The 19275-nt window shown below is 43.1% G+C and overlaps 1 protein-coding gene across 1 annotated transcript; it reads left to right on the forward strand.

The window, feature by feature from the left end:
• Positions 1 to 15103: 15103 nt before the first annotated feature.
• Positions 15104 to 18749, forward strand: nme2a (NME/NM23 nucleoside diphosphate kinase 2a). Its single transcript, XM_075457601.1, has 5 exons — positions 15104 to 15191; positions 17064 to 17196; positions 17816 to 17917; positions 18131 to 18243; positions 18346 to 18749. The coding sequence occupies exons 2-5, from the start codon at positions 17068 to 17070 to the stop codon at positions 18458 to 18460; spliced, it is 459 nt and encodes a 152-aa protein (XP_075313716.1). The 5' UTR covers positions 15104 to 15191; positions 17064 to 17067; the 3' UTR covers positions 18461 to 18749.
• The last annotated feature ends 526 nt before the right edge of the window (positions 18750 to 19275 follow it).

The raw sequence follows: 19275 nt of genomic DNA on the forward strand, positions 1-19275 counted from the left end.
ACTGACCATAAAAATCTGGCTTATCTCCGTTCTGCTCGCCGACTGAACTCAAGCCAAGCCAGATGGGCCCTCTTCTTAGGAAGGTTTGATTTCACCCTCTCCTATCGCCCAGGCTCGAGAAACACTAAGCCCGATGCCCTGTCTAGGCAGTTCACACCAGAGGAGGAGGGAGTTTTGGAGGAAACGATCCTACCACCATCCATTGTGATCGGGGCAGCCAGGTGGGAAATCGAACAAAGAGTCCAAGAGGCTCAACATGAAGGAATGGTACCTGATGAATGTCCTCCTGGACGACTATATGTTCCCCAGGCTATGAGAAGCCCTGTGCTCCAGAGGGGGCATGCATCCAAGGTAGCCTGTCACCCCGGAATTCACCGCACCCTTTTCCTGCTCCAGCAGCGTTTCTGGTGGCCGACCATGACCACAGACACAAGGGAGTTCGTCACAGCCTGTTCCGTCTGCGCCAGAAACAAGTCCTCTCACCGTGCTCCAGCGGGCCTCCTCCAACCCTTACCCATCCCACATCGCCCCTGGTCACACATAGCTGTGGATTTTGTCACCGGTCTCCCCCCCTCTGAAGGTAATACCACTATTCTAACCATAGTTGACCGTTTCTCAAAATCTGTCCATTTTGTTCCACTTTTCAAGCACCCCTCAGCATTGGAAACCTCTGATCTCCTGGTCCAGCATGTTTTCCGTCTACACGGCATTCCCCAGGACATTGTCTCAGACAGAGGCCCGCAGTTCACTTCTCGGGTGTAGAGGGGTTTCTGCCAAGCTCTGGGGGTGACTACTAGCCTAACATCCAGCTATCATCCCCAATCAAATGGTCAGACGGAGCGGGCAAACCAGAGTCTGGAATCATCACTGCGGTGCGTGGCAGCACGTCTCCCAGCCTCCTGGTCCACGTACTTACCATGGGTGGAATACTCCCACAACTCCCTGGTCAGCTCTGCTACGGGTATGTCTCCTTTCATGGTCTCTAATGGTTTTCAACCCCCCCTATTCCCCAGTCAAGAAACAGAGGTCGCTGTCCCTTCGGTCCAGGCCCACTACCGCCGTGCTTGTCGTGTCTGGAGGGAGGCCCGAGCCACTCTAATCCGGACAACTGCCCGAAATCAGCGGATCGCTGACAAACACCGCATCACTGCTCCAGAGTACAAGGTGGGTCAGCAGGTCTGGCTCTGCTCCCGAGACCTTCCTCTCCAGACCGAGTCCCGAAAAATGGCCCCCAGATACATCGGCCCCTATATCGTCGACCGCATCATCGATCCTAGCGCTGTCCGACTGAAACTACCTGCGCCACCCGGCGTTCACAGTCAACCGCGTCTTGGATGTTCGCAGACGAGGCCGCGGTCACCAGTTTCTGGTGGATTGGGAGGGATACGGCCCTGAGGAACGCTCTTGGATTTCACGCTCCCTGATTCTGGATCCCACCCTGTTGACTGACTTTTACCATAGATTCCCTGACAAGCCTGGTAGGACGCCAGGTGGCGTCCCTTAGCGGGGGGGTACTGTTATGGACTGGGGTTTTCTGTTTCGTTTCCATTTCCATATTATATGTTGCTCTGCATGTTTTGGGGTTGTTTTCTGTCTACCAGCAGGGCAGGTGCTGGTTCAGGGGGCGGGGCTGACCTACTTCCCAGGAGCACAATGGATCACACCTGAATCATATCCAGTAATCACCTCACCACTCCAGAAAAGCCTGGTTCACCTCAACAAGCCCCGTCAGATGATTCAGTCTCCAACCCGTGCCTGAAGCCTTCACCGCCTGCACTGACCTGAGCCCCGCGTTTCGTGATTATTATTATCCTGAGAGGAAAACCACTGGACCCTCCTACACCGCTTTCCCAGCGGCTCTTTGAGTTTTCGGATTAAAAAATAAACCTTTGTTTGTGAACAACTACCTGATCTCCTGCCTTTTGGGTCCTCCATGCTCACAAATCATCACACCTGCTTTTGATCTTAATATTTGTCTTTTATCCCACTGTAGCACTTTGAGATTTTGTTATAAATGTAAAGTGCGTTATAAATAAAATTTATTATTATAAATAAACTCATTCGGAATTGGCAGTAACAATACTGTGAATTTAAAGGAAACATGAGATCCAGTTCGTAAACCATCCATCCATCTTCTATAACTACAATTCAAGGTTGTGGGGGGCTTTCCCAGCTGCATGAGGCAAGAGGCGGCGCACAATCTAGATTGGTAAATAGTCCATCACAAAACCAACTTTTACTGCCCTTGGCCTTAGAAGTGGTGCAGGTTGTTTTACTTTCAGCAGTAAGACAAGTCCTTCAAATATTAAGAAAGATTTATTTTGTTTTAATTCTTTGTTGGTTTGAGTTGCACCTCCTGTCTTAAATTTATGACTCGCCTTGGATTTTGGTTTCCTTATTTTTATAATAAACCCTTTTTAAGAAGTCAATCAAGTAAATAAGCTCCAGGTTTGTCCTTGTGGCTGGCAGAAAGTAACGTCAGTTCGAGGCCTTAAAATGCATCAGGGAAGAAAGAGATGTGTGGTAAAAGAAGGGTAGTGTGGCCGCATCGATCAGTACTTTTTAAGAAGTCAATCGAGTAAGTCGGATGAAGTCCAGCGGCAGGTAGACCACAGTCCGAAGGATATCAATAACACAGCTACAGAGGTGGAGGAGGAGGTTCTAAGGAGGGATGCAGCTGATACTGAGGCGAATGGGTCCGGATGATCTCTCTCCTAAATGTAGAGGGGAAGATTTTCTTTTGTGTAGTTGCACAGAGATTAGCTAGTTATTTAGAAAAGAATAGCATAATAGATACTACTGTGCAGAAGACAGGAATACCAGGTTTTGCAGGGTGTTTAGAGCACACTAGCATGATTTGGCATCAGATTCAGACAGTCAAGATTGAGAAAAAACACTTGCATGTTATATTTCTGGATCTAGGAAATGTATTTGGTTCAGTGCCACATAGCCTTATTTGGAAAGCGTTATATTATTTTAGAGTGCCTGTAGTAGTTGTTAACTTAGTAAGAGCATATTTTCAGGATATTAGACTGTGCCTAAGTACAACAGGTTTCACAACAGGTTGGCAGAGGCTGGAAATAGGCATTATGGCAGGGTGTACGATTTCACCATTAGCATTTACAATGGCAATGGAGATAATTATTAGAGCTTCCAAGTGGGTTGTAGGTGGAGAGAGACGTCAGGATGGCATGTGCTTTACACCAGTTAGGGCCTACATGGATGATATGAGGTTGGTGACTACAACAGTGCCATGTATGAAGAGAATACTTGAGAGACTTAATAAAAATCTAAAGTGGGCTGGTATGAAAATCAAACCTACTAAGTCTAGAAGTATCTCAATAAGTAGAGGGAAATTAAGTGATAGAAAGTTTGTAATAGATGAAGAAAACATTCCAATAATTAGGGAAAAAGCAGTAAAGAGTTCAGGCAGGTGGTACCAGGCAGACATGAATGATGGAGAGCGGGCAGTGCAGTTTCGGAAAGATGTTGCTGAGGGACTGGATAGAATAGATAAATCAGGGCTTCCAGGAAAGTTGAAGCTGTGGTGTCTGCAGTTTGGATTATTTCCTAGGTTGATGTGGCCACTGTCTGTGTATGAGATTCCATTATCTGTTGCAGAAAAATTGAAAGATTAGTTAGTTTTTATATTAGGAAGTGGCTAGGTGTTCCTAGATGCTTAAGTACTGTGGCACTGTATGGGAAAGGCATACTCCAGCTCCCAGTATCTAGTCTAGTAGAGGAGTTTAAATGTACTAAAGTTAGGACAGAGCTCATGTTAACTGGGAGTAAAGATGTGGTAGTTAGTAAGGTGGTTCCAAACCCAACCAAGGGAAGGAAGTGTAATCAAAGAATGGCAGCTCAGGAGGCAGAAGCAACTCTTAGACATGCAGAGATTGTGGTTAATGTGCAAATAGGCCGGGGAGGCTTGGGGCTTGGCCCAGGCAAACCGGTGTGAAGTAGAGTAGGTCCCAAGGAGAAGAGAAAGCTAGTTGTTGAGCAGGTTCGTAGACAGGAGGAAATGTTAAGGGGCACAAAGGCAGTGGCTCAGGCTAAGCAGGGAAGTGGTTGAATTGGGAAGGTGTAGAGAAGAAAAAGCTTAGTTGGAAAGAGCTTTTGAGTATGGAGGAAAGGAGTATTAGATTTTTGATAGGGGTAATATATGATGTATTGCCAACTCCCCAGAACCTAAAACTCTGGGTAAATGGAGACCCGTTATGTTCATTATGTTCAGGTACTGCAACTTTAAGGCATATTTTGTCAGGTTGTAAGGTTAGTCTCTCACAAGGCGACATGACCAAGTATTAAGAAGCTTGGCTAAACAAAGATAAACAAAGATAAACAAAGACAGGTAAACTTAGAGGGGTCTAAGCTGAAGAGAGGGCAATTCAGTTTGTTCAAGAGGGGGAGAAAGTTAATAAGACGATGAGGAGGAAAGGCAGCTTGGAGGATGCTTGTGATTGGGAGATGCAGGTAGATTTAGGAAATCAGCTTGTTGTTCCCCAAGAAATAGCCTCTACAAATCTAAGGCCTGATATAGTCTTGTGGTCTAGGAGTAGAATGAGAGTCTATTTCATAGAGCTGACTGTTCCTTGGGAGGAATTAGTAGCAGAACCATATGAAAGGAAAAAGCTTAGGTATGTGGAGTTGGGGGCAGAAGCAGAGCGGCAAAAATGGAAAGTTAGGATATGTCCAGTGGAAGTAGAGGATTTGTTGCAAAGTCTGTTTGTTTTTTAAAAAATTTTTTTGGCTTTTATGCCTTTAATGGATAGGAAAGTTCAGAGAGACAGGAAACAGGGGGCAGAGAGAGGGGGAACAACATGCAGCACAGGGCCATCCGATGCGGGACTCGAACCGGGGCCAGCTGCAGCGAGGATTATAGCCTCTTGTACATGGGGCGCCTGCTCAACCCACTACGCCACGGACCACCCCGTTGTTTCATTGTTGAGGGAGCTTAGTGTAAGTGGACAGAGTTCTGACGAAAATAGTGAAGGAAGTGTCAGATGAGGCAGTAAAGTCCAGTCAGTGGATTTGGATTAGAAGAAGCAATAGTAGCTGGGGGCCCAGCAGGGGGAGCACTTGGCGCCGGACCGGTGGCAGCCTGTTGCAGCAGCTCTGAGTGTGTTTGTGTAACTTAGTGTTTTTGTGTGCTTTCTTCGAGTCTCTGTGTGGACTACTCCTTGGACTAACCCCTCTACTAGAACTGTTTTTCTCCCGGAGAAACTATGCACGCCGAGACCGTGGTGCTCGCTCTGTTTTTCTGGCTTTTACACCCGCCTGGCTTGCTGACTCTACAAGCAGTGGGCACGCGATTGTTTACACTCGGGAACAGCTGTTAGCCCTACGCAGTGCTGGGACGCTAACCGGCTACAGGCCTGATGTCCCCCCTGGGCTGAAAAGAAGGAGAAGGGGCTGCCGCTCTGGAGTGATGTGCCGGAGTAAGAAGAAAAGATTCAAGCCTACCGTTCCTGCCATTATCACCGGGAACGTGAGATCCCTCTCCAACAAGATGGATGAACTCACGGCGCTGACAAGGCATCAGATGGAATACCGGCAATGTAGCATGATGCTGTTTACAGAAACTTGGCTGACGGAGCTAACACCGGACTCTAAAGCTGCTGTGGACGGGTTCCAGCTGATCAGGGCGGACAGAACAAAGGACAGTGGTAAGCGAAAGGGCGGGGGACTGGCTGTGTTTGTAAATGAGAAATGGTGTAATCCGGAACATATTACCATCAAAGAAAAACTGTGTAGTGTGGACATTGAGCTATTGGCCATTAGCACTAGACCATACTATTTACCTCGGGAACTCTCGCATGTCATCGCGATAGCTGTGTACATCCCCCCGTCTGCTAACGCAGACTTGGCCCGGGAGGCTCTTCACTCAACTGTGAGCAGACTACAAACACAGCACCCTCAAGCCCTCCTTCTGATCACTGGCGATTTTAACCATTCCCCCCCAACAACACTCTGTCAACATTTAGTCAATATGTCACCTGTCATACTAGAGGTAACAGAACATTAGACTTATTTTTTGCCAACATTAAGGAGGCATATATATCATCCCCCCTCCCTCCCCTGGGGAGATCCGACCATGACCTGGTGCACCTTATCCCTGTCTATAAGCCCATGGTGCACAAGCAAACAGTAACTTACCACACAAGGAAGGTCTGGTCTGAAGAGGCAATGGAGGCTCTTAGGGCTTGTTTTGACACCACAATATGGGATGTGTTCTGTGAGGACCATGGGGAGGACATTGATAGTCTCACTAGCTGTGTTACAGACTATATCAACTTTTGTGTTGATTCAACTATACCCACAAAGACAGTAAGACTGTTTTCAAATAACAAACCGTGGATAACTCCTGACATAAAGTCCCTCCTCAGGGACAAAAGGAGGGCTTTTAAGTCAGGCGATAGGGAGCAGATGAAGACTGTGCAGAGAGAACTGAAAAGGAAAATTAGAGAGGGGAAAAGCAGCTATAGGAGGAAGATGGTGAAACAACTGCAGCAGTGTGATGTCAAGGGGGTCTGGAAGAGCCTGAAAACCATCTCAGGCCACAACAACTCCAGGCCCGAGCTGACTAGAGACCAGGAGTGGGTAAATGACCTAAATAGGTTCTTTAATAGATTCGACCAACCGGCCACCCCTCCCCCCGCTCACTCAGTCCAGCCAGCCCTGTCACAGCCACAACTCCCCCCACCTGAAACATCAGCTGCCACGTCCAGCCCCTCCAGTACGTCCAGTATGGTGCTCTCCACATCCCAGGTGGAGAAAGAACGGGCTAAGCTCAAAGACAAGAAGGCGACTGGTCCTGATGGCATCAGCTCCAGGCTCCTCAAATCCTTCGCAAAACAACTGAGTGGGATTGTGGAGTGTCTGTTCAACATGAGCCTGAGGCAACAGAAGGTACTGCAGCTATGGAAAACATCTTGTGTGGTACCAGTGCCCAAAACATCTCGGCCCAGTGACTTCAACCACTACAGACCGGTGGCTCTGACAGCCCACCTGGGAAAGACCCTGGAGAGGCTGGTCCTCTACCACCTGTGCCCCCTGGTGAGCTCATCTGCAGACCCACTGCAGTTTGCCTACCAGCCTGGCATCGGGGTTGAGGATGCTGTTATCTTCCTCACACAGAGGGCCCTGTCTCACCTAGAGGGGCCTGGTAACACTGTGAGAGTCATGTTCTATGACTTCTCCAGTGCTTTTAACACCATCAAACCAGATCTCCTGAGGGACAAGCTGGACCACGCGGGAGTGCACCACCACCTGTCAGCATGGCTCCTGGACTTCCTGAGCAACAGGCCACAGTATGTGAGGACAAGTGGTTGTGTGTCTGACACTGTGGTCTGTGGCACGGGGGCGCCGCAGGGGACTGTGCTGGCTCCTCTTCTCTTCACCATTTACACTGCTGATTTCACACACTGCACACCACACTGTCACTTACAAAAATTCTCAGATGACTCAGCCATTGTGGGTCACATTAACAACAACGGGGATGAGAGGGAATACAGAGAACTGAACAAGAACTTTGTGACATGGTGTCACCAGAACCACCTCCAGATTAATGCTGGAAAAAACAAAGAACTTGTTGTGGACTTCCGCCGGCGCAAAGTCCACCCCCCTCTCTTACCAGTGAACATCCAGGGGACTGACATTGACATTGTGGACACGTATAAGTATCTAGGATTTCACCTCAACAAAAAACTGGACTGGACTGATAACACACAGGCTCTCTACAAAAATGGTCAAAGTAGACTCCATCTGCTACGGAGACTGAGGTCTTTTGGGGTCCAACAAACCCTACTGAAGACCTTCTACGACTCTGTGGTCTCCTCTGTTGTTATGTATGGTGTGGTGTGCTGGGGCAGCAGCATAACAGCAGCTGAGGGAAAGAAACTCAACAAACTGGTAAAGAAAGCTGGCTCTGTTCTGGGCTGCAGCCTTGACCCTGTGGACGTGGTGGGAGACAGGAGGATTATGACAAAACTGTCATTAATCCTGGGTAACATCAACCACCCCCTGCATGGAACAGTGGCAGCCCTGCTGAGCCCACTGAGCAGCAGACTCCTCCACCCTAACTGTAAGACAGAGAGGTACCGCAGGTCCTTTCTTCCCTCTGCAGTTAGACTGTACAACAACAACAACAAGTCCCTGCGGTAGCTATGATGGTGATGATGATGATGATGATGATGATGATGATGATGACAATGCTAAGCTGTTACTGTGACCCCCTCTTCTTAATTTAATTCTTAATTTAATTTATTTATTACTATTTTAGTCTTTTTCTTATTTGTATGATGCTGCTAACACTGCACTACCTCTGGGTTTTTAAAATTTTTAAAGTTTTTAAGCCCTTTTACTAATGCATTTATTTAGACAGGAATATCTCTATTTTTATATAACATCCCTATTTTATTATCTCCCTTATATAGTTTTAACTTCCTGATCCTGTGTCTGTATGTATGTCTACTTTTGCACAAGCTGTATGTATGTGTGTATGTTGCTGCTGCGATGCATGAATTTCCCCACTGTGGGATAATAAAGGGCATACTTACTTACTTACTTACTTAGGGTAAACAGACTCTTGGAAGAAGTAAAGAAGAAATTCAGGATATTTAGGTGGAGGGTGTGGCACATGTGAGCCTTTTGAAACCGAGCGGCCATTTTAGGTGAGTTGGCCTGTTTGGCTTTGTTTTTGCTGGCATTTTAGTGATTGTAGGACTGTTTAGGTGAGTTTGTCTGCTGAATCTGCTAGTGTGTCTTGTCGCCACCTCTGGCACCCTCTTACCCTGATACTTTCATTACTCCCTACCCGAATACACACATACACATGCATACACCGGAAAATAATAATAATAATAAAATGAAAACATAGAAATTAAATAAACATATAACTGAAAATGAATAAATAATAAAAATACAATAAGTAAGTGAATAAAATAGATAAAATGCCACAAAAGCAAAGAAAAAAAGTGCCACTGATGTATAACCTATTTAGATCTATAGAAAAATTTGATTCCATCCACAATTTGCAGTACACAATAAATAACCCAAACAATTCAGTTAATTTATATAGCGCCAAATTACAGCAAATTTCATCTCAAGGCACTTAGATAATATAGTCCAATTTAAGCCAATTAGAGTTCAATTCATTGTAATAAAAATTAAGTTCAAAATAATCCAATTCATTCATATAGAGCCAATTCAAAAACAATTTCCTTGCTAAGGAAACCAACAGATTGCACCGAAACTTGTCTTCAGTCCAATCTCCCGTCCTAAGCGTGCCTGAGGCGACTGTGGAAAGGAACGACTCCCTTTTAACAGGAAGAAACCTCTGGCAGAACCAGACTCAGGAAGGGTGGCCATCCGCCTCGACCAGCTGGGGTTTGAGAAGGCAGAAAAGAGGGGAAAAAAACACTACAAGGTATCATTCGAGAAATTAAACGGGGGAAAAAGAGAGCAAAGTGAGGAAAGGTGTGACAGATGAGAACCCCCAGCAGTCTAAGCCTATAGCAGCTTAAATATGGGATGTTTCAGGATCAACTGAGCCATCCCTAACTACAGTGCCTTGCGAAAGTATTCGGCCCCCTTGAACTTTTCAACCTTTTGCCACATTTCAGGCTTCAAACTATTACAAAAAAAATTTTTTGAAGAAGAAGAAGAATCAACAACAAGTGGGACACAATCGTGAAGTGGAATGAAATTGATTGGATGTTTCAAACTTTTTTAACAAATAAAAAACTGAAAAGTGAGGCGTGCAATATTATTCGGCCCCTTTACTTTCAGTGCAGCAAACTCACTCCAGAAGTTCAGTGAGAATCTCTGAATCCATTTATTATCCAATGTTGTCCCAAATGACTGATGATGATGAATAGAATCCACCTGTGTGTAATCAAGTCTTCGTATAAATGCACCTGCTCTGTGATAGTCTCAGGGTTCTGTTCAAAGCGCAGAGAGCATCATGAAGACCAAGGAACACACCAGGCAGGTCCGAGATACTGTTGTGGAGAAGTTTGAAGCCGGATTTGGATACAAAAAGATTTCCCAAGCTTTAAACATCCCAAGGAGCACTGTGCAAGCAATCATATTGAAATGGAAGGAGTATGGAAGAAGGTGCTCTGGTCAGATGAAACCAAAATCGAACTGTTTGGCCACAAAGCAAAACGATATGTTTGCCGTAAAAGCAACACAGCTCATCACCCTGAACACACCATCCCCACTGTCAAACATGGTGGTGGCAGCATCATGGTTTGGGCCTGCTTTTCTTCAGCAGGGACAGGGAAGATGGTCAAAATTGATGGGAAGATGGATGGGGCCAAATACGGGACCATTCTGGAAGAAAACCTGTTGGAGTCTGCAAGAGACCTGAGACTGGGACGGAGATTTATCTTCCAACAAGACAATGATCCAAAACATAAAGCCAAATCTACAATGGAATGGTTCACAAATAAACATATCCAGGTGTTGCAATGGCCAAGTCAAAGTCCAGACCTGAATCCAATCGAGAATCTGTGGAAAGAGCTGAAGACTGCTGTTCACAAACGCTCTCCATCCAATCTCACTGAGCTCAAGCTGTTTTACTAGAATTTCAGTCTCTCGATGTACAAAACTGATAGAGACATACCCCAAGCGACTTGCAGCTGTAATTGCAGCAAAAGGCGGCGCTACAAAGTATTAACGCAAGAGGGCCGAATAATATTGCATGCCCCACTTTTCAGTTTTTTATTTGTTAAAAACGTTTGACACATCCAATTAATTTCATTCCACTTCACGATTGTGTCCCACTTGTTGTTGATTCTTCACAAATTTTTTTAATTTTATATCTTTATGTTTGAAGCCTGAAATGTGGCAAAATGTTGAAAAGTTCAAGGGGGCCGAATACTTTCGCAAGGCACTGTATAAGCTTTATCAAAAAGGAAAGATTTTAGCCTCGTCTTTAAAGTGGAAAGGGAGTCTGTTTCCCGGACATTTACTGGCAGCTTATTCCACAAAAGAGGAGCCTGATAACTGAAGGCTCTGCCTCCCATTCTACTTTTAGAAACGCTGGGAACCATAAGTAAACCTGCAGTTTTGGAGCAAAGTGCTCTGTTAGGAAAATATCTTATAATGAGATCTTTAAGATGTGATGGAACTCGGTCATTAAAGGTGCCGTCGGCAACTTTTTTTTAGTCATATTAGCTTGAACTGTCATGGGATTCTGGAAGTAGAATATTAAATAGGCTGTTTAGGAAAAATCCCGAATTCTATAGCTCCCTCTAAAGCCTGTAATCGTGCTTGCAAAAATCGAGCGCTACCGGCTGTTTTTAACCAATCACGTTAGGGGGGAGGAATTGCTACCTGTCAATCACAGCTTGTGCACACGCTGCTATCGAGCCCGCCCCCCTCGCCCCATTCACGCGCACGAAAGTTCTCCCGGTCAGAGACCAGATTGATATCGGCTTCTTAGCGAAAATGGCGCAGCAGCCGAAAAACCCAAATCTTCCCATTCCACCTTTTATTATCTGAACAGAACAGTCACCAACCACGTCTTCCATGCTGAGCGTGAGTCTGCCCCCAGCTTGTGTGCGCGCACACTGGGGTGAACTCACGTGCACAACCTCGTCCACAGAGGGGGAGGGGTTTGAGGGGCGGTTTGGAGCTTGGTAGAGATTGGGGGAGGGACCTGAAAGTTGTATGGGACCTGAAAGTTGTATCAGTTCGAATTTTCCGACTTTAGACTCGGAATTTTGAAAACCTGCCGACGGCAGCTTTAAAGCAGCCGTCGGCAGGATTTGTTGTTGTCATACGTAAAGTCCTAATTTTTGGCATTTTAAGAGTTTACATGTTCTATCAGAATGCTTGAAGTTGAAAACGGTGACCTCCGTAGTCGCAAAATGCAAGAAATGCTTATTTTTTAACCAAAAAATAAAAAGTTATTCAACTTCCTGTCCCGCCCCATCAAAACACATGAGAACTCGTGCACGTCTATGTGCACGCCAGATGCGCGTACACGACTCCTCATTCATCAACTCACCTGTCATTTGCGATCATGGAAGACACAGTAAGTAGACTAGCCCGTAAAGAAGTTCAATAGTCTAGATAAATAAGCGTGGGGACGAGCCTACCTTGTATCGCGCGTGCACAATCGGTGATTGACAGGCAGCAGAGCCCAGCTCGTAACCTGATTGGTTACCTTTTACCGGTCCGGTCTGCAATTTTGTAAACAAACCTGCTGGCTTCGGAGGGACCTAGCGGGACATATAGGGGACCTAGAGAACTCGTTTTTTTTTGGATTGGGGTATTTAATGTACTACTTTCAGAATCCCCGGACAGTTCCAGGCATTATGCTTGAAAAAGAGTTGCAGACTGCAGCTTTAAGAGCTTTATATGTGAGGAGAAGAATGTTAAATTCTATTCTGAATTTAACAGGGAGCCAATGAACAGAAGCTAAAACTGGAGAAATATGATCTCCTGTTAGATCTCATCAGAACTCTGGCTGCAGCATTTTGGACCAACCTATTGGGTTCATCTGGTTTTATATATGAGTACAGCTGAATATAATCAGCATAGCAATGGAAATATATGCCATGCTGTCTAATAATGTTACTGAATGGAAGCATGTTAAAAGTAAAAATAAACGGTCCAAGCACAGAACCCTGGGGAACTCCATGACTTACTCTGGTTTGTGAGGACAATTCTTTATTTACAAGAACAAACTGAAATCTTTCAGATAAATATGACTTAAACCAGCCTAAAAAACAGGGAACATAAACCAAAGAAAACAGGACGGGGGGGCGGGGCTAACACCAAAATGCCTTTGAGAGCCTCCACTGTTCGAGCCCAGCACAATGTCACTTCTTCTTTTGCACCATGAACACCTGCTGTAGACAATTCCAGAAGCGCAACGTCTATGAAGTTAAGCAGCCACTGTCACCAAGTTAGTATATGGGTTGTTGCAATCATTATTATTCAACAGGGATGGTCTTCTCTACTCTTATATTGAGTTCTTATGTGAAAATAATATCCTTGTATCAAATATAGATTTTGCCAAAGTTTTTGGAGCAATCCCATCTGGTGTTTTCATGTTATTTAGATGTCAACCAAGAGTGGAAACCCAATATTTGTCCCTGCTGTCCTTGATAGACACCCCAGTAGGTAAAGCTTGTTTCTCTGGCAACCTGGTAATAACAACAAATTAATTAAACTCATGTTAAAAAGTGATGTCACTACAATTCCATACGTGGTCTCATATTGGAATAAATATATGGATCACACTGACTGGAAGAAGACTGGCTCTTACCTAACAAATACCTGTTTACCAATAAAGTGAGAGAAATTTCATTTAAAATAATTCACAGATTCTATCCTTCCAATGATCATATTGTTAAAAGATTCAAAAAAGATTGATGTGAAATACACTTTCTGTTCTGGACATATTGAAAGAATTACTCATTTATTTTGTCTCTTTGCCTCTTTGTCCAAAGTCTTTGGATTGATATTTGTAACTTTATTGCTAAAAATGTTTTAAAAGATTTTAAGTTGTTTTGGAGGAATGTACTGTTTGGGCTCTTTGACTTCAACAAAAATAAAGAAAAACTCAACGAAACATTTATTATTAACCTCATCATACTGATGGCAAAATTTCATATTCATAAATGTAAATTTACTCGAAGAAAACCATCTTTTGTCACGATGAGCTCAGGCATTATATTGTTTCCATAAAATTTTCTACTAACCATAAAGCAATCAAAACACTTATTATTTGTGAAAATTAAATATATTATTGTACGCCCCTGACATACAATATGTATGTGAAATGCTTATTTGTGATTTGTATGCTGCTTATGTTTTTGAAGTAAAGTTCTAATACAAAAAAAGAAAAGGGGGGAGGAGGTTTAAAAACCTTCAAGGTGTGAAATGATGTTGCATTCCGAAAAAAAAAAAATCCACACCGTGTTTTCCGTTTGTCTTAAAAATGACTGCATGGTGTCTTGTTTCTCTCATGTTGCTGTAAAATGTGAATTTCAACAGTAACAATAACAATAATAACGATGATATTATATATGATATTATGACGATATTATTTATAGAACTACTTTTTTGTACAAAGTGACGGAAATGTAGTGCACTAGTGGATGGGAAGTTTCAAATGAAATTTTGAACAGTGCTACAAAATATGCTACAACTATCTATATAGTATACATCGTAACAGGAGAGATCATATTTCTTATAATTTTTTTTTCGGGGGGCTTTTTATGCCTTTAATGGATAGACAGTTGGAGATAGAGACAGGAAGCAGGGGGCAGAGAGATGGGGAAGACATGCAGCAAAGGGCCGTCCGGTGCGTGACTCGAACTGGGGCCCGCTGCAGCGAGGACTGTAGCCTCTGTACATGGGGCGGCTGCTGTACCCACTACGCCACCGACCGCCCCAAGAGATCATATTTCTCCAGTTTTAGCTTCTCTTCATTGGCTCCCTGTTAAATTCAGAATAGAATTTAAGATCTCATTGTAAGATATTTTCCTAACAGAGCACTTCGTTCCCAAACTGCAGGTTTACTTGAGGTTCCCAGAGTTTCTAAAAGTAGAATGGGAGGCAGAGCCTTCAGTTATCAGGCCTCTCTCTTGTAGAATAAGCTGCCAGTAAATGTCCGGGAAGCAGACACCCTTTCCACTTTTAAGACCAGGCTTAAAACTTTCCTTTTTGATAAAGCTTATAGTTAGGGAGTCGTTTCTCTCCACAGTCGCCTCAGGCACGCTCAGGACGGGAGACCGAAAACAAAGTTTCAGTGCAATCTGTTGGTTTCCTTAGCTAGGAAATTGTTTTTGAATTGGCTCTATATGAACGAATTGGATTATTTTATGAATAATTATGATTACAATTAATTGAATTCCAATTGGCTTGAATTGGACTTACTATCTAAGTGCATTGAGATGACATTTGTTGTATTTGGCGCTATATAAATAAAAATTAATTGAATTGAATTAAACAAATAAAAAATTCGAACAGTTCAAGTGTGTTAATTGTGAAACATGAGAACGCACAGCTTACTCCAGTGGATCGTTGTACAAACTTTTGGCCCCTCTGACTTGCCGTTTTTAAGTCTCCGCCCAGCGGGATAAAAACCTTCTGCGCACCCTCCGTAGGTCTTCTCCCACGTCAACCAGCGGAACTACTTCCAGACTCTTAAACGGAGCATCACTGTTAAGGTAACGTGAGCATATATTATAGTCTCATATTAAAATAATTCATCGTTGGAGTCTTTTAGGTTTGAATATGAATCCCCGCTGTTTTTAGTTTGGCTGAGATTGTCAGTCAACTTTAAAAAAATGTATGGATAAGTGTATTTCCACTGAGTGTGGTGTACCGCCGGTTTCACCATAGTCAAATTTTAGGATAAGAATGTAATCGCTGGAAGTGTTGAAGACCTGAGTTAATGGGATTTCGATGTGATTAATTAATGGCAGATTCAGGACGGTTCTGCCGTAGCGAGGCAGCGGAAACGGAGGAGACCATGTGGCTGTTTGTGCAAGGCCCAGGCCTGTCCGGGCGTCTCTTTAGTGTTTGGTATTTCACTCGTTCTGTACTAAAAATCAATTATATGATCCGGCCTCATAACGAATCGTAACAATGAAGTTTTGGAGAATGAAGTGGGTGTAGTTGAAAGCAATAAGGAACGATTGAATCATAAGAAATTGATTGCAAGTAGGCTCCAGCTGGCAGATCAAACGTCACTACCAGAGAGCAGAAGAGGAAAGTCTACTTGCAATTAACCAAACGTCTTTCTGTCTCTGTCAGCACAAAACGATTATAGCCTAAATTAAAAGCCGCAACTTCCAAAAACTGCAAATTTCACGCATCGTTAACTCACTCTTGCTTGTTGGTTAACGCGTAATAAAAAAATTAGGCGTACTTTAATGCGCAAACGACGAATCATCACCAGAAGAAATTCTTAACAAATTTGCGGTCGCTCCACTGAGTGAGTCTCCTCACTAATTATTGGTTGCTTAGATATAGCATTAAACCACTTTAGCGAGCAAAGGGATGGCCTACCAAGCTTCTTTTTCATACTTTTTTGTAGCGAATTTATATGTAGAATAATGTTTTTAATGTTTAGAATACAGACTAATTAGATTTTAAAAAAAATTTTTTAATTTCTTTTATGAATCTACAAATGGCTATCTTTGGCCCTACTGTAGGTTTATGATATAAACACTGTAATGACAGCTTTTATGCTTCCTTTTTTAAACGTTTGTCTAAATGTAGGTTATGACCAGCAGGGGTTGCATCAGTTTTATTTGAATAAGGAAAGAATATGTACATTTTACATGGTTATTCAAGTAGGAAACATTATTTGAAATTAAAGCAAATAATTGTCATAAAATGGGTAGTTTAAGTAGAATAGTAGTTTGTTGTCAACAAAGACAAGTTGCAATAGATTTTATTTAATTCAGTTGGAGGAAATTTTTTAAGGTAAATTTCCTCAGCATCACTCGTTCATAAGCAGTGATTGTTAGATGTGTGCACTGTAATAACATTGAACATAAAGTATTTTTACTGTGTGGTAAATGGACTGCACTTGTATTGCGCTTTAATGTTTAATGTGTTAATAGTCTAGCATTAACACTACATGCCACATTCACTCATAGAGCATGTCTTAATCCATAGAGCTACACAGTGCTTTCTGCTATATTCATACACTGATGGATGCATTGGTAGGCAATGTGGGGTTCAGTGCTTCGACATGTGGACTGGGGAAGCTAGAGTTAAACCACGACCTTCCGATTGGTCCCGAGCTACAGCCGGCCAAAACTAGGGCTGTGACTCACTGCAGTCCTGATGAGGTGTTGGACAGATCCACACTGACCTGGGCTGTGAGCGATCTGAGCATTTGTTTTAGTTCTTTTTTTTTTTTTTTTTTTTTTTTTTTTGTGGTATGGGATCTGCACCCTCAGCAGCCAGACCCACAGATTTGTGTTCCAAGTGCAGTAAAGCTATGTGAGAGAGTCTTAAGTTTCTTTTCCTCCTACAGAGTGCTGTTTTTGATCCCTGTTTTGAGTTCTTTACCTGCTCTGTTTCAGAATCATGGCTGAGCTGCAGGAGCGCACCTTCATTGCCATTAAGCCCGATGGTGTGCAGCGGGGCATCATTGGAGAGATCATCAAACGTTTTGAGATTAAAGGCTTCAAACTTGTGGGCATGAAGCTGCACCATGTAAGTAAAAAAAAAAAAAAAACATTTTTTTTTTTAGCTTATATACAGGCTGGTGTTAAGGTAAATCTATTGTCTATTTTTAAAATTCTTATATCCATGACATTGAGTGTGCAGAGGGAAAGTTAAGCTCTGGTGAGCTGATTAGCGCTAGGTCGAAGTCTTATCTTCTTAACATCTGATCTCCATATGGAATGCGTGTTTCTTGACCATGATGTGTGTCAACTTGTCCATTATGATGGAGGTCATTTAAAAAGGTCTTGTAGGTCGAATTGCATAATGTTCTGTTCAGCGTTATGGAGTTTTAAGTGGATCATGTCCTCATGTCAAATCCTTTACTCAGTGACGTTAATGGAGCAGTTGGAGGTAATGTGGATTGGAATGAATGGGGGCAAAGTATGGTTTGAATAGTGGTACAAAACACTGCAGTTACACACTTTTTTTTATTTTATTTATTTATTTATTTTAAATTGAATAGATAAATACATGGCACATTACAGTGCAGGCTGAATTGCATTAGCACTGGAGACAATAGAAAACTGATGTTGTCTGATATTTTGCAGAGGGTAGAAACTAGATTTGTTTTCAAATGTGTGAAATTGACATCTTTTACCTTCTACAGGCCTCTGAAGATCTCCTTATGCAGCACTACAGTGACCTGAAGGAAAGGCCCTTCTTTCCTTCCCTTGTCAACTACATGAGCTCTGGCCCAGTGGTTGCCATGGTAAGAACACAACACACACAGACAAGTGTGTATCTTGTGTGTACCACTAAGGCATCAAGGGTACTCGAATCATGGTGTATAAACCCGCTCTTCTACCATTAGTCTAATTTAAGCATAACCATGTTTTAGCTCTTGGACAGTTTATTTCTAAGGACTACCGAGGGGTTGGCAGAGCACAAAGACTTAGTCCTAATCATTCTTATTGTGTTCCAGGTGTGGGAAGGCAAGGGTGCGGTGAAGACGGGTAGGGTGATGTTGGGTGAGACAAACCCAGCAGAGTCCAAACCTGGAACCATTAGAGGAGACTTCTGCATCGACGTCAGCAAGTGAGTGGTGTTTGCATAATTCAATGAAGGTGTAGTTGGACCCTCTCTGAAATGGAAGGGATTCTCATCCTCCTAACTTTTTTTTTTTTTTTTTTTCTTCAGGAACATCATCCATGGCAGTGACTCGGTGGAGAGTGCCAACAAGGAAATATCCCTGTGGTTCAAACCAGAAGAGTTGGTCAGCTACACAAGCTGCGCCTTCAGCTGGCTTTACTAAGCAGCTCTAGGTCGTGCAGTGTTCTTTCCACTGGCCTCACACCAGTGAAACTAATACCTGTTACAGGTATTGGTATCTATGTAACATAGATGAATAGGATATGTTAATATTTTGCATTCCTTCTCCTTTCATGTACTCATCATACTGTGTGCTGGAGTTTCCATTGAGGTCTGTGTATTCCATTTTCATTCCTGTGATAACATTCCATCCAGTCTTTGTGTGCAGTAATTGACTGGCAACTTGTTTTGTTAAAGGTGATCTGCTTTCCAATAAATGCGCACAACACTGACTACTGTTGGATTTCATTTTCCTAATAAAACAAGACAAAGTACATGTGATGTCGTGATTCGCTCAACGCCAGAAGATAAAATGACATCTTGCAGAACGAAATGTAAAGGTGTTACTGATGGTTGCACTCAAGTTTAGATACTATTGTGCAAGATGGTTGACATTCAATTCAATTCATTTTTATTTATAGAGCGCCAAATACAACAAATGTCATCTCAAGGCACTTGGATAATAAAGTCCAATTCAAGCCAATTGGAATTCAATTAATTGAAATCATTATTCATAAAATAATCCAATTAATTCATAGAGCCAATTCACTGTAACACCATTCAAAGGATATGTTGGAACAGGGAAACATGAGTTAATGACCACAATGTCGTCACATATACATAATATCATTCGAGAAATTGAACTGGGGAAAAAGTGAGGAAAGGTGTGACAGATGAGGCCCCCCAGCAGTCTAGGCCTATAGCAACTTAACTATGGGATTTCAGGATCACCTGAACCATCCCTAACTATAAGCTTTA

This window comes from Odontesthes bonariensis, chromosome 23, assembly GCF_027942865.1.
Source record: "Odontesthes bonariensis isolate fOdoBon6 chromosome 23, fOdoBon6.hap1, whole genome shotgun sequence".
NCBI lineage: Eukaryota > Metazoa > Chordata > Actinopteri > Atheriniformes > Atherinopsidae > Odontesthes > Odontesthes bonariensis.